Source organism: Poecilia reticulata, chromosome 1 (genome assembly GCF_904066995.2).
Source record: "Poecilia reticulata chromosome 1, P_reticulata-male-v2, whole genome shotgun sequence".
Lineage (NCBI taxonomy): Eukaryota > Metazoa > Chordata > Actinopteri > Cyprinodontiformes > Poeciliidae > Poecilia > Poecilia reticulata.
This window is the reverse complement of record NC_088830.1, coordinates 5,042,941-5,057,922: the sequence shown is the minus strand read 5'-3', so window position 1 is coordinate 5,057,922 and position 14,982 is coordinate 5,042,941. Positions and strand designations below refer to the sequence as shown.

The 14,982-nt window shown below is 40.7% G+C and overlaps 2 protein-coding genes across 6 annotated transcripts in view; one reads left to right on the top strand and one right to left on the bottom strand.

Annotated features, from left to right (window-relative positions):
* lrba (LPS-responsive vesicle trafficking, beach and anchor containing) overlaps positions 1–14,982 on the bottom strand; it is a 232,396-nt gene that overhangs the window by 84,466 nt on the left and 132,948 nt on the right. For all 5 annotated transcript variants that reach the window (XM_081616331.1, XM_081616388.1, XM_081616359.1 and 2 more), the window contains exons 38-39: positions 11,774–11,911; positions 9,903–10,039 (exon numbers count right to left, since the gene is read on the bottom strand). In XM_081616331.1, coding sequence (XP_081472457.1) covers positions 9,903–10,039; positions 11,774–11,911 — 275 coding nt within the window. The remainder of the gene's footprint in view (positions 1–9,902; positions 10,040–11,773; positions 11,912–14,982) is intronic.
* mab21l2 (mab-21-like 2) lies at positions 7,249–9,111 on the top strand. Its single transcript, XM_008397371.3, has one exon. The coding sequence runs from the start codon at positions 7,677–7,679 to the stop codon at positions 8,754–8,756; it is 1,080 nt and encodes a 359-aa protein (XP_008395593.1). The 5' UTR covers positions 7,249–7,676; the 3' UTR covers positions 8,757–9,111.

Below are 14,982 nucleotides of genomic sequence, written 5' to 3'. Positions count from 1 at the left end.
TTAGTCATTTTCAATCAAAACTTTTGACAAAATATGACATGTTCATTTTAAAGTGTAAATGAATGAAATAAGTATATATATGTACATGACTTATCTCAAGATGCTAAATAAAACAATTTGAATATTTGGTGAAATACAATAAAATCAACTAGAAACGAATGCATCATCTTTGCTTATAGAAAGACGTTCATATTCTTATTGTTCAGGCAATTAGATTTCACAATCAGAATCAGTTTGATTTGCCAAGATTGTCGACAAGACATTTTACTGTAGATCTGACAACTCGCACTGAAGACATCTGAAATAAACACGTTAACTTTTATTTAACTATTTAAAAAATGTAATAAAAGTTCCTAAAAAGTAAAGGTTTTATAAATATAGAACTATAATGAAAGCGTTCGATAAATTAGGTATTAAATGCATAATTCACAGATTTTCTTTGGAGCTGGAGCCTTCAGAAAAACTGTTCAATAACTTTTGTGCTTTCTTATTTTTCCCCAGCTGCAGTCAGAATTTAGATATCTGCTGATCAGATAGTTAAACTCAAACACAAGCACTTTCAAATAATTAATTCTTAACTCTGATGAGATTGTGTAATATGGTTAAAACCGACTAAAGCTAAGGTAGCGTTTTAAATATTCTGCATGTATTTCTTTGGTCCAATAAGTCTGGGCAGGCTCCAGGAACACCTTAGCTACAGTAACCCCACATCCAATATTAATGGCTGCTGTCTAACATGGAGTGTGTGCTGCTTAACTCAGATTTTTACACACACACACACGCATGCACGCACGCACACACACAGACACACACACACACAGGCACAAAATCAGGAGCACATCTGCTCTGTGACTTCATCCGTTCTGCTATCTGCAGAGCAGATGCAACGGCCTGCCTGGTAATTAGCAGCCTGCACTGATTTTCTTTGAGGCCCGACGTGGAGCCGGCAGCTGGCTCTCTCTGGGTTCGGGGCACATCAACAAAACGTGTGAACAAGAACATCAGAAATGCACTCTGGTAGTCCCATGTCTGTGGGACATTGGCGTACGCACACATGCGCTCAATATATTTTGTTTACACCCAACGTACTGGCAGCAGAATGAAAGACGGAAATCTTCGAAAATTGTCAACAAAAAAGCATTCCGCAACTTGTGGCTCCAGAGAAACGTGTCGTCTTTTAAAGCTGCAGTATGTACATTTTATGAAAAGTATGTTTGTTTGTTTTTTAACATATTTGTTAAAACTGTTACCATGTTGCGACAATGTGAGATGGATAATCTGAGAAAAGATCAATCTGCCTTGCTACTGTCTCCATCTGAAGAAATGTGCTGTCAATCAACTTTGTGTACTCGCTGCTAAATGTCCTAATCGGAAAAACGACTCATCGTTACAGGAAAAAAAAACGAAAAACGTTCATTTGCCGTCATTGGTGACCATTCCTTTTACAATGCTAAAAGGAATGCTACAAGGAAGAAGCAGGGAGAAAGGGGGTGGTGACTGACAATGCTGAGACCCGCCTCTTGGCTCTGATTGGTTGTTTCTAGTTAGGACTGAGAAAAAGCAGAGCAGCTTGATTTTTTCCCCCACACATTATCTGTCACATATCATACCTTCATGACATGGTGACAGTTTCAACAAATATGTAAAAAACAATTTTTTTTTAAATAAAAGTTATATAGCTACTGCAGCTTTAACACCACCACTATGGTGAATATCACATAGAAATAAATATTGTAAACAAAGATATAAAATGGATAGTTTAGAAGTTCCTCCATGTTTTGAAGCTACATCTACAACAACAAAAGGAACAGAATATTTACAGCTTGTTTGTTTCTTCTTACTTCCCCTCTGTTAGCTTTGTTCTACTCATGGAAGCTAATTTGCCAAAAAATAAGCAATTTCCAAATATCTTCAAAACCAAAGAAGTGAACTTAGACAAAATGTACTCAGCGAGAATTAGAGATAAAACGTCTTTTCAAACGTTAAAGACAGCATACTGCTGATCTAGGAGGACTAGATCATCTTTTCTCTTTCATTTCATACACGGTGCCAACTTCAATTGGCACCGTGTCTGAAAACGGCTAAAGCCATAAAAAAAATAAATAAAAGAAAAGAAAAATAGAGGAAGGACTAAAAGGAAAGGGGAGGAAAAAGTGAAGCAGTGGGGTTGCTTGTGAGCTGGCACAGATTTGCAGAGCCATGGACACTTTTGTGCTCTTCTTAGTGGAGTCACACAGGCTGAGATCAAAGGGCTCCTCGACAGCCTCTTGATCTTTTATCCAGTCCTTATAAATCAAGGATAGACTTTTCCACGAACGCAGATAAGTCCTAATGTTTTCAAGAGATATGAGTGTGTGAAGGAAAGTCAGGTTAGCCGTGCAAGAAACACACAGGTAGCAGATAAGTGAAAGGAAGGGAGGGGGGGGAGCTAAAAGTTTCACCGTGAGACAAACCTGCTTTGACTTCATTTATTCTTACACAGAGCCCTGCAGAGGACGGTAAGGGGAGCTGAGACGGTGGCTGATGAGGGCCAGCTCAAGGTAGAAGATGAATTGAAACAAAGATGTCGACACCTGCACCAAGCTACAGAAAACATTTATAGTTTGGATTAAAGGGTCACTCTTTAATGTTTATTCAATCATTTCTGTTGCTCTTATCTTAGCTGGGAAGACATTTAATTTAACTAACTTTGTCAACAGTTCAGTCACTGTTGGCCTCTCTTTGTCAATCCAACTTTAAGCAAAATGTTTTTTTTCTTAACAGTGCATTTGTGTTTGGACCCAGTGGCTCCTCTGAGTCCTCCTCTGTTGACCTTGGACCTTTGGAGGTATATTTTAAACATGTTATTACGGACCTTGGTTTTAAGGTGGACAGTGATTTTAAATTGGACAGCCAAATCAGAGCCGTGGTTAAGTCCAGCTTTTATCATTTAAGGCGATTGGCATCAGTGAAATCTTTTCTTTCCAGGCAACATTTTGAAACAGTGATCCACGCTTTTATCTCGACTCGACTGGATTACTGTAACGCACTTTATCTGGGAGTCAGTCAGTCGCTGCTCTCACGTCTGCAGCTGGTTCAGAATGCAGCTGCTAGACTTTTGACAGGAACTCGGAAGAGGGAGCATGTGACCCCTGTCCTGGCCTCACTTCACTGGCTGCCTGTATATTTTAGGATTCATTTTAAAATTCTTTTGTTTGTTTTTAAATCACTGCATAATCTTGCCCCGGCTTACCTCTCTGAGCTTCTTCACCCCTACGTACCTTATCGGTCTCTCAGGTCAGCAGATCAGCTGCTCTTGGAGGTACCAAGATCCAGGAGGAAGCTCAGAGGGGACAGGGCTTTCTCTGTCATAGGTCCTAAGTTATGGAATGACTTGCCTTTGCAGGTCAGAGAGGCCCCTTCACTGTCCACTTTTAAAGTTCGTCTTAAAACCCATTTATTTTACTTGGCTTTTAACTCCTGCGGGATCTAGTTTTAGAGTGTATGTTTTTGTTTTTAAACTGTAAGAGTTTTTATTTATTTATTTTTTTATTATGCTGTGTTTTAATGTACAGCACTTTGTATCAGCTGTGGTTGTTTTAAAGTGCTTTATAAATAAAGTTGGTATGGTATGGTATGGTATTTGTTCTCAGTTCAGGGTTTTCCCCAGTGTGTTACAAGCCTGGCAGGCCACCAGGCTTTACTTGCTCCCACACCAGGTTAAACATTTGTTAGTCGAATAAAGAATGAAAAATTTGACCTTTTAATTAGGATGAAACAGCTGAAGTGCAAAACATTTTTTTGCTTATTTTAAGTCTATTTTGTTGTTTTTTTTTTATGTTGGTCTTTTCTAAGACGTTATAATTGGCGTTAATGAGGTCTTCCAATAACTCTGAATTACCTGGTTATATTTTCATATTTCGTGTCAACTTTAAACATTTATTCAGTCAAAAACACGGCCGGGCGCTCAATGACTGTCTGGTGTCATCACCGCTGGGCTTAGCAAGGTTGCAGAGGGAAACCCTGCAGCCAAATAATTTATATGTGATTAAACTTCATATTCTGACTTTTTTTTATTACATCTGTTAATATTGTTACTTTATAGTCTGATGCACATTCCTTTAAACTAACAGAAGTTAAGGAGGATGACTCAAAACTGACAAAAACTAAATAAATCAATTAGAATACCTTCAAAACTTCTTGATTTCCCTGTTTATATTAAAAGGACATGAAGGAATATGCAGTCTGATTATTATAACTCTTGTCTAAAGTCCCAGTGTTACTTTCTCATCTAAGGGAAGCTTCATACAAAATGATAGAAAATAAATTTAAAAACTGATTCCAATGTTATAGATTTGTATTTTTATCCTTATAATCACTGCAGTTTTACACCAATCTGCTAAATGAACAATATTTTAAATTGTTGCTAACCATTTACTTTACAGAGTGAATTTAATAAAAGTTCTCAATCTTTTTGCCTCGAGTTTTGTTCCATAGAATCCAACATATGCAGCATTTAGCACTGAAATTAAAAGCAAAGCAGATCCTTAGGATTCTGTTCAGAATCTACTCATCTTCTTAAAGTCAAATATTTCACCAAGCTACAGTGAATATATCCTTCTGAACATTTGGATCCAAGTGGAGTTGATTGACCTCTGAGGGGCAGTGGGGCTGGAAGGAAACATTCACCCTGAAATCCAACAGCCCCGCATTTTTTCTGACTTATTTCATTTTCTATAACCGCGCCGAGATAACAACAACTGTCTGCCCTTGTAAGTAGAGGAGTAAGAGGAGTCGAACGTTATTTTCCAAATAACTCTGGTTAAGTTAGTAGTCTTTCAACTGTAGCTGGGCAACATAGAAAAACCAAATGTCCAGCTCACACATTAATAACTCTCTTTTTCATGTTAGGGATCAGTTATTAATACACTAAACTGCTTTAATGGGGCTAAAATGTCATTTAACTTCCTGTATGCCACGTAAACAAAAAGCTCAGAAATATGAAAGCAGTTTGCTTCATCATTGTCTGATTTACTCCTTCATAAAACACAGTCTGCCATCTCAAGTAAAACCAGAGGAGAAGAACATTTTCAAAAGGTTAACAGGCCTTATTTACATTAAAGAATAATGAGCTCATAAATGAAACCTGATGTCATTACTATAGGAAAAACACCAGACCGTTTCACTCATCTGGGCATCAAAAATCAAACTCAGATAACTGTACCAACTTATTTACCAGTTTTTGAACCGTAGAAAGTCTCAACTCTGCGGTAGCCATGAAGGCAAAGATCGTTCATCTCTATTATTTATCAAATACGTTGCTCAGTTTGGATTGGTTTGATGACCAGGTCTAAAGTATGTGTCCAAAAATGTGAGTTTTTAGAGTAATTCGTACCTACATTTCTGGCCTCATCTGAAACCACTCAGCAGTAAATAAAGATTATGAATTCCCATTAATTCTAAAGAATTCAGAAAAGCGTGAAGGAGAAGTTTGACGTCAACATGCAGGACATTTTCTACTGTCCAACAAGAGCAGCAGAAAAGTCCAGCAGCAGGTCTGATCACCGCGAGGCAGAGAAACAGACAACAGAACTCACTGCAAAAACATTCAATCTTACAGAGGATTTTACTCTTAATTTCTATAGAGCAAATGTCTTGGTATATTTGAAATGAGGCAAAATTTACTCATAAGTAACTTTTCAGCAAGACATTGGAGCTCGTTTTAACTCAGTAATTAATTAATATTAATGAAAAAGCATTTGTTCCACTGGCAGATTATTTCACTTATAATGTGGGGAAAAAGTCTTGTTATAAGTTAAATAAACTCCCAGTGGAAGTAGCATTCTCCCATAAATATTAAGTATTAACTTACAACAAGCTCCTATATTTCTTGCTGAAAACTTACTTGCAAGTTAGTTTTGTCTTATTTCAATAATACATTTGCACTAGAAAGTAGACCAAAAGTCCTTTGTTAAGATTGTGTTTTTGCAGTGCCGTTCCCAATCACAACAATCTTTTCACATATTTGAAAAGTCATTTATATTTTAATTGCAAAGGTACACATAAATTCAACTTGAATACAAAATAACTTTTATCCAAAACAAAACTTTTTTTCTCAAATTTCCAAACTGAGCGTCAAAGGGGAAAAAAAGCTCAAAAATGCGAAAGATTAAAAAATAAAACACTAAAAGTTTCTGTCCCTGCAGGAGAATATTTACCTCCATTCAGACATGCGTAAATATGGCTCACACCACCGCGGTGTGTCGGTGACTGGAGTTTTTTTTTTTTTTTTTTTTCCTTCAGCAACAACAAGTCTAACAGCTGACAAGAGGGACTTCAATTAGAGCCTCCAGAAGACCCCTGCTTAAATTATTCAGCATGGACAAGGTTAATGGAGATAAACCCACGAGCAAATTAACCGTGTGTGAGAGAGGAAGAGGCAGAGGAGGATCTGCGGTCCAAATATGCATCAGGTTTCTGACTAAATGTTAAGTAAAATGTTTGAAATGAGTCCGCTTAGTTAAATAGGGTTTATCACACCAACCTGCGCCATCGGATCGGGATAAAAGCCAGAGCGAACCGAGCTGCTGGTGTTCGGAGGCCGAGCTGCAGGTGGTTCAGAGAAACGCGTTCAATAAAGCAAAAACTATGAGCTACTAAATATTTACAATTCATACTAAATATGATTTTAACTCACACGAACGTGAAAAGAAATACTCAAATGTGTAAAAATATGAAAGCCTTAGGCATTTTAATTTACATTAATTTAGGAAATTTAAAAACGGGGGGGAAAATTTTAACTACCGCGGTTATCTGAGGTTTTAAGCTAGAATTACTGCACGAAGGCTGTGGGCAGAAATTAATGATGGCGGTGGTCAAAGGAAAGAAAGAATTAAAGTAAAAAAAAAGAATGAAATAAAAATGTCTATTTAAAGAAAATAACAGAAAAAAGAAGAGAAGAAGAGGCGCAGAAAAGGTTCTAAAATGTCTGCTGTTTAAACGGACCGGCCCGAATCGTCCGCATCAGGCAAACATCAACTTGAAGGAAGAAGAGAGCTGGGCTGAAAGTCGGACGATTCTGCATCCCGGCGTGCAGCTGCGAGCAGCGGGCAGCCCGCTGAGCCCCGCCGCCGCCGCTGCTGCTGCCCCGGCTCCGGCAGGACCGTCATCCTCTCGGCTGGCGCTGATTGGCTGCTTCCAATGACAGCTCCGCACATGATTGCGGGAGGAGAAGCCCGACCCCCTTTCACTCTTCTTAAGGAGCCATTCATAAACTACTCAAACCCAGCGCCGAGCTGAGAGTGGACGAAAAGTGAGAGAGGGCAGAGAAAGGCACGAAGAAGAGATGAAAGCTCCAGCAGCGCGGTGTCTTTAAGCCTGTGCAGCCACCTGGTTCTGACCCAGAACCTGAATATGACTCCCTGGAAGTGCTTATGACCGGGACTGATCATCTAGCAGGCTGCTCAGATTCATCTCTATCCGCTTCCTCCTTCTCACACTGACGTCCATCCGCTGCTAAAAGCAAGAAGAAGAAAAAAGAAAAAAAACTTTGATCCAACATATTTTTTTCCTTTTTTTTCTTTCTTTTTTTTTTTTTTCGCTGCTCTGGAAGCTTTTGCCTCTGGCTTTACCGGTAAGCGTTGGATCCGTCAACTTACTGCGACTCTCCGGTGTACAGCCCGGACCTCTGCCCCAACATGATCGCGACGCAGGCGAAGCTGGTGTACCAGCTCAACAAATACTACAACGAGAGATGCCAAGCGCGCAAGGCGGCCATTGCGAAGACCATAAGGGAGGTTTGCAAAGTGGTGTCGGATGTCCTCAAGGAGGTGGAGGTGCAGGAGCCCCGCTTCATCAGCTCCCTCAGCGAGATCGACGCGCGCTACGAGGGGATGGAGGTCATCTCCCCGAACGAGTTCGAGGTGGTGCTCTACCTCAACCAGATGGGGGTCTTCAACTTCGTGGACGACGGCTCGCTGCCCGGCTGCGCGGTGCTGAAGCTGAGTGACGGCCGTAAGAGGAGCATGTCGCTGTGGGTCGAGTTCATCACCGCTTCGGGCTACCTCTCGGCCCGAAAGATCCGCTCCCGGTTCCAGACTCTGGTGGCGCAGGCCGTGGACAAGTGCAGCTACCGAGACGTGGTGAAGATGGTGGCCGACACCAGCGAGGTCAAGCTGAGGATCAGGGAGCGGTACGTGGTGCAGATCACCCCCGCCTTCAAGTGCACGGGCATCTGGCCCAGAAGCGCGGCGCAGTGGCCCATGCCGCACATCCCCTGGCCCGGACCGAACCGGGTGGCCGAGGTCAAGGCGGAGGGCTTCAACCTCCTGTCCAAAGAGTGCTACTCGCTGACGGGGAAGCAGAGCTCGGCGGAGAGCGACGCCTGGGTGCTGCAGTTCAGCGAGGCCGAGAACAGGCTGCTCATGGGCGGCTGCAGGAAGAAGTGTCTGTCGGTCCTGAAGACTCTGAGGGACCGGCACCTGGAGCTGCCGGGCCAGCCGCTCAACAACTACCACATGAAGACCCTGCTGCTGTACGAGTGCGAGAAACACCCGAGGGAGACGGACTGGGACGAGTCGTGCCTGGGAGACCGACTGAACGGCATCCTGCTGCAGCTCATCTCCTGCCTGCAGTGCCGCAGATGCCCCCACTACTTCTTGCCAAACTTGGACTTGTTTCAGGGAAAGCCTCACTCGGCCCTGGAGGCTGCGGCGAAGCAGACGTGGAGACTAGCGAGAGAAATCCTCACCAACGCCAAAAGTTTGGACAAATTATAGAACAAGCGCCGAGAGACTTTTTTTTGTTTGTTTGTTTTGTTTTTGGGATCAAATCTATAAGACTTCTGCAACCGAGTCTCCAAGAAATGTGAAAAAGAAAAAGCCGCAGCAAAGCAAACCCTTTGAATAAATCGGAGCAAATTGGGCCGCTACCGCAGAAACAAGTGAAGGTACAAATTTCTGATAAATGTTCCTACATTTCCTTCTGTCTTCTTGAAATGTTTTCACAAAGTGAAGAACCTTTTATTTAAATATATGCACAAAATCGCTAAGTGAAAGATTGTAGTGTGCCAAGTTCATTTTTTTTCCATTATGTGACTTCAGAAGAAATGTTAATAAAATGTTGCAAATTAAATTACAACTTGGCCTCATGCTTTGACGAGTAGATCTGGCTCGACTTCCATGATATCTTTCAAAATAAATTATAGGAAAACATAAGAGAAAATGTTTAAAAAGTATCTAAATGAAGCAACAGAATTAACGGAGTTTATCTCAGTTTTTATTTCCCTGTTAGCATCTCAGCTTTCAGCTTAAACAGGCAAAATCACGAACAAATATTTACATCTGATTAATGAGTGAATTATTAATTATACAGTTTTGATCAGTTCCGTCGCCATATTTATTTCTGTGCTGTTCAGGAGATTTAACCAAGAGCTGGTTCCTGTCCAATAAACACACACCGTTCAATTGAAACGATTTCACGCAGTTCTGAGGTTTCAAAACCACCTGTAGGTCCAGTAATTTTTATTTCTCTCCTCTTAGGTTATATATATATATATATATATATATATATATATATATATATATAAAAACTTTTTATTTTTTCCATATATTTATATGAAAAAATAAAAACAGATTTTCTACTGATGTAGGAACTCTGAATTTGTCACCGTTTTCGATACTGCGGGAAAAATATGACAATTATTAAGAAAACAGTTTTAGAACATTTTAATTTTTTTTTCAGAAATGCCCCTCTACATACTTTGAGCTTTTTTAATATAAAATAATGCATAACACAATTTTAATTTTCAAATGGATTTGAAAAAAAAAAAAGAAACACATGCTCGATCTCAAGCATTTCCCAGGAAGTCAGAACCTTCAGTCCGCTCTAGCAGCGGGTCGGTGCAGACTGAGAGCCCTCCTTACCTTTGGATCGATGGCCTTGAAACCCGGATCGTCCTCATCCACCTCGAAGAAGAGCTCGGAGGCGGTGACCGACAGGGTGCCTTTCACCACCGCAGCCGGAGCGATGAGCTGGGCGCTGGTGCTCAGGTTTACCGGGCCTGCCGGACACACACACGCCGCTCAGAACTTCCACTCACACCGCTGTGTTAAGTTGAAATTAATACATGCTTAATAGCGCTTCTGCGAACTCTCTTACAACAATAATACGCCGTTAAAGGCCCAGTGGAGAAGTAAATATGAAAAAAAAGAAGAAGCAGAAGAAAAATCACAAATCACAGCAAAAATAAACTTCGTTAAAACTGAAGACATTTTCAGTATCGACTCTCCGTCAGTGAAGCATTGACTGCGGGCTTTGGGGAGAAGCCGCTTCATCTCTCATCCATCTTAATTTATGCCAGTATGACACAAAGATCCGCGGGCTCAGGGGAGCAGCGAGCGGAGGCTCTTCTTGCCCGGCCCGGCGCTGCACATGTGCGGGCATTGTGTTGCAGATGTGCGCCGCGGAACCGCTGAGCTTGATTTCCCAGCAGAGCGCCGGGCGGCGGGCTAACACACAAATGGATCCACGCTCAACTCCCTCTGCTGAACCCCGGGGAGCGCTGACACGTTATCCGTGGGTTGGAATAACAGTTTTTTTTTTTTTTTTTAGCCCGTTCACTCAAAAAAAAAAAAAAAGACATTCAATTCCACCTGAGGCATAGACAGCTGCTGCTGCTGCTGCTGCTTCAGGTGACGAGATGAGTCGCCGCAGCTCCAACTTCCGCCCCTCCGCAGATCACGTCATTAGACAGGGATCAACGTTTAACCCCGCTGTTGCTTTATTTCAACCGACTCTGCGTCTATTCTGCTGCCAGCTTCCCCAGATTATGAATCTAATCCGATTAGAGAAGCGGAGTAATATTTAATTAAACAAAGATTATTGAAATATTACGGGCATATTTAGTCCAAAAGGAGAAGGAATACTGTATGAAGGTTTATTAGGTGAATAAGCTTGAAGAAGAAAATGTAACGATCTTGTAAAAATAAAAAAAATAAAAAAATAATAATGAACATTCTGATCCAGAATCCACATTGCTAAAATATATTTGATAAAAAATAAAATCTTTGGAGTTGAGAGGGTAAAAAATAGCACGTGTGTCTTTAATGCTACCCAGATGAAGTTCACTGGCTATCATAAAGGATGTATAATATGTTTAATAGGATGTATAATAATAATTTAAAAAATACTTATATTGTTCTGGAAATTAACTGCACCTTTATATCACAACAAGATGGAATCTTTAAGATGTGATTTAAAACATAGAGACAAAATGTCCTTAAACAACAAAACAAATCTATACACAGCAAAAACAAAATATTACCAGCTTTTTTTGTTTGTCTAGTTTCTGGCTCAAATGTCTTCGTACTCTTGAAAAAAAGTCAAAACTTACAAGTAACTTTTCAGCAGGATATAGAAACTTGTTTTCAGTAAATAATTCTTTAATATTGATGACAAAGTATTTTTCTACAGGCAGATTGTTTCACTTATGGGAAAAATGTCTTGTTAAAAGTGAAACTTGTAGTTTTTCATCTATATTAAGGAATTATTGACTTAAAACAAGCTTCTATATTTTGCTGAAAAGTTACTTGCAAGTTATTTTTGACTCATTTCAAGTGTACCAAGATATTTGTAGTAGAAACAAGACCAACAGTACTTGGCAAGATTTTATGTTTTTGCAGTGTATTCAAATGAAGTAACAGGAACACAGAATACAGTGTGTGTTTGCGTGTGTGTGTGTGTGTGAGATGTTGCTGACTGTAAGGCAGGAGAAGAAGATGATCTCCTTCCGTACCTGTTAGGTTCTCCAGGTCTTTGTCCTCCAGGGAGGACAGGGTGTCATCGTCCCCATCCAGGGACGTCTCGCTCTCCGTGTTCTGATTGGCCAGAGCCTGGCTCCTGATGGACTGCTTCAGGATGTCGTCCTCGGACGCTGCATGGGGAGGACAGAGGGTTTCTCTTCTTATTCAGCTCATGCTTCGGCGTTTTGATGGAGAACACTGCAGCTCTGCTCGGCCGCGTTGCTCAGTCATGGAGGGCTTTTAGCTTATCGTTATTAATCAGAGGGACAAACGCGCCGCTCTATTGCACAACGCAGCTTGACGGAACGCAGACATTCATCTGAGGCTCGAGTCTTGCAAAAGTAAAGCTGAGCGTAATGTTTTTGTTCTAACATTTTTTATGGAAAGCTTCATTCCTGTCGGTGGAAGTAAAACACATCAACAAAATGGACGTCTAATCGTCGAATCTCGAGTGTTTGCAACTTTTTAGACCTAAAAAAATATGCAGGAAAATGTGTTCATTTGATTTTATAACCCCAACAGTTTTTCTAGATCAGCAGATCAGTTTTCACACCTAGCGTCATGACAACGGGGGACAGCAGTGCCTGCTGCTGGTTCAGACCAACGTCAAGCTGACATCTAAATGCAACATCCAAACACACACGCACGCACACACACACACACACACACACACACACACACGCATACACACACACACACCACACACACATCAGCTCTTTATCCAAACCCCATTTAAACAAGATGAACAGATTAGGACTTGAGCTGCTGATCAACAATCTGCAAACAGTAAAAAAGAGTCGCATGGCGGACGGGACGGGGCGATTGGCTGGAGAGCCTGCACTGTTTGTAAACACGCAGCCTGTAACGCAGCTGTTAATCCCAGCGTTCTGGTCGAGGAAGCGCCTCGGCGGAGAGAGTCGTCAGAAAATCCCGGGGATTTCTCGTCATCACCTGAGACGGAGAGGAGCAGCTAGACTCTAGGAGCCGCCGCAGGAAGCGGGGCCTTGTCATGGAAAATATGCAGCTCACTGATATTTAGAATGGCCTTCCTGTAATTAAGCCTCCCTGGAGGATTCTTTAGTTAGCGGCAGTGAAATTACTACCAGCTCTCCTAATATGTACCACATGCCTTTTGTGTTTGTGCCACGCCAAGTGGACAGAAGAGTTGTTAGAAGAGCTGGGGAAAAAAAAAAAAAAAAAAAACAGGCAGCGGGACGGAATTTTAATTTATTAACTCTCATTTTAATACTACGATGGGGGGGTCACGTAAAAATAAAACACTCTGATGGGATTCAAAACAGACACTGATAGCCTTCTGTAGAAATGTTGGGAGGGAATGTCACAAACCATGAAGAAATAAGTTGTTCCTTTTAGTTCAAGAAATACAAACGTAACATTCCTGTCCTGTAGATTTTTACACTGAAGATTTTTTTTCCCGTTTTGTCTCATTTGTATAGTTTATTATTTGAAATGACGCTTTATTCAAATCGCATTCAACTTTACACATTTGACATTTATTTACCTATTTTAATTGACTTTCTCACTTTACATCTTTTACCATTTTAAACTTTTTACTCTTTTAGGAACTCACTCTATTTTAATCTTTTTTTTTATTTACACTACTTTGAACTGAATTTATTTCTACGTTGACCGTTATTTTAGAAAATAAATTTTAAATCTATTTTTATTTCACTCTAAATTTATTTTAAAAAATTTTTCCTGAATTTGTTAAATACATTTTCAAATCAACATTTTCACTATTCTATTAAGTTTTGCTTAATTTGATTTATTTTGTTAGACTTTATAAATAGGTCTCTCTCTTCATAATATATATATATATATATATACATACACACCCACACACACAGAGAGAGAGAAATAGGTGTAGTTATACACATATTTCTATTAGTTTGTATCTTTCAAGCGTCTATCAAACAGTCAGCAGGCTGACTTACAGTATTAGATTCAGGAAGTAAAACACAAAAATTATGAAAAAGTAAAATCCTGACTGGCAGATTGCAAATATTTCTACTTTAAAACAAAAACAAATGTAATCAAGTAACTTCAGCAGAACCAAGCTTTTCGCCCAGAACTACCTGCTCACTCCACTCAAGCATGCACGGTCGCGGCAATTAAATTGTCAGAATTAACAAATTTGTTTTTAACGGGAGCGCGGCCAGCAGTGTGGTCATGAGGCGAGTATTGATTAGCAGAACAGAGACATTAGTCTTCAGGTATTTACTCTGCCACCTCTGCTACACGGGCCCCATACCAGACCGAATCAATCCCCCGAAAAAAAATAAAAAATGCTTCTTTCCAGCCATAAATACAGAGCAGCCTACTCTAGTCCACTGGCAGCCACACGCTTCCCTCTGGAAGTCGACTTGGCTCAGAATGAATGACAACAGTTTCTCCCCTCTTTAACACAGGCAGCAGAACGTTCACAGTATTTGTTTTCTTTTTCTATTTTTTTTTTTTTTTTACACAGAGTTCAGATTGTGTTTAAAATAAAAACGTGAACAACATTCTAATTTTAGCATGAAATTTGATGAGTAGCCAGCTAACTGTGGAGGGCTCCAGCATCTCTTGGATATTTTCTCAGAGAGTGAGCCTGTGTCCCTCCCCCTGCCCCAACACCCCCCTCTGCAGCTGATGAATATAATTACAGCCAGATACGACCTCTGTGCTCCGTGTGAAAACTCAGTCCCGCGTTCTCCTCTGGAGCAGAACTTCCGTAACAAATGTCGGGTCGGCTAAAAACAAGACGAAAGGTTACATCAGAAAATGGATGCCGTCAAAGCTTCGGTGTCACAGAGTTATTCTAATGATATATTTCCACAGTTTAGTCGCACAGTATTCCCTTACAAGGTTTGGCCATTCGGCAACTGGCTGCTGGCTATTTTTACACAATATCTGAGGCAGGGATAGGAGATTTTTCTTACATTCATTTGTCTTGTGCCACAGATGGATGAATTCATGACATTGGCTTAAGTTATTCGGAATAGAATCAAACCAGCGGCGTGGATGGGAGTCTACAGGGGGACCCTAGACTCATTTTCCTCTGTGAAAAAAAAAAGCACTAATGGGAGAATAAGTGGGATGTCTGAGCTCGGTTTTGGCTTGACTGGAGGGAAACGTGAAGAAATTGTATGGGAAGTTGAATTCAGCAGCAGGGGAAGAGCGACCTGCAGCTGCACTGGAG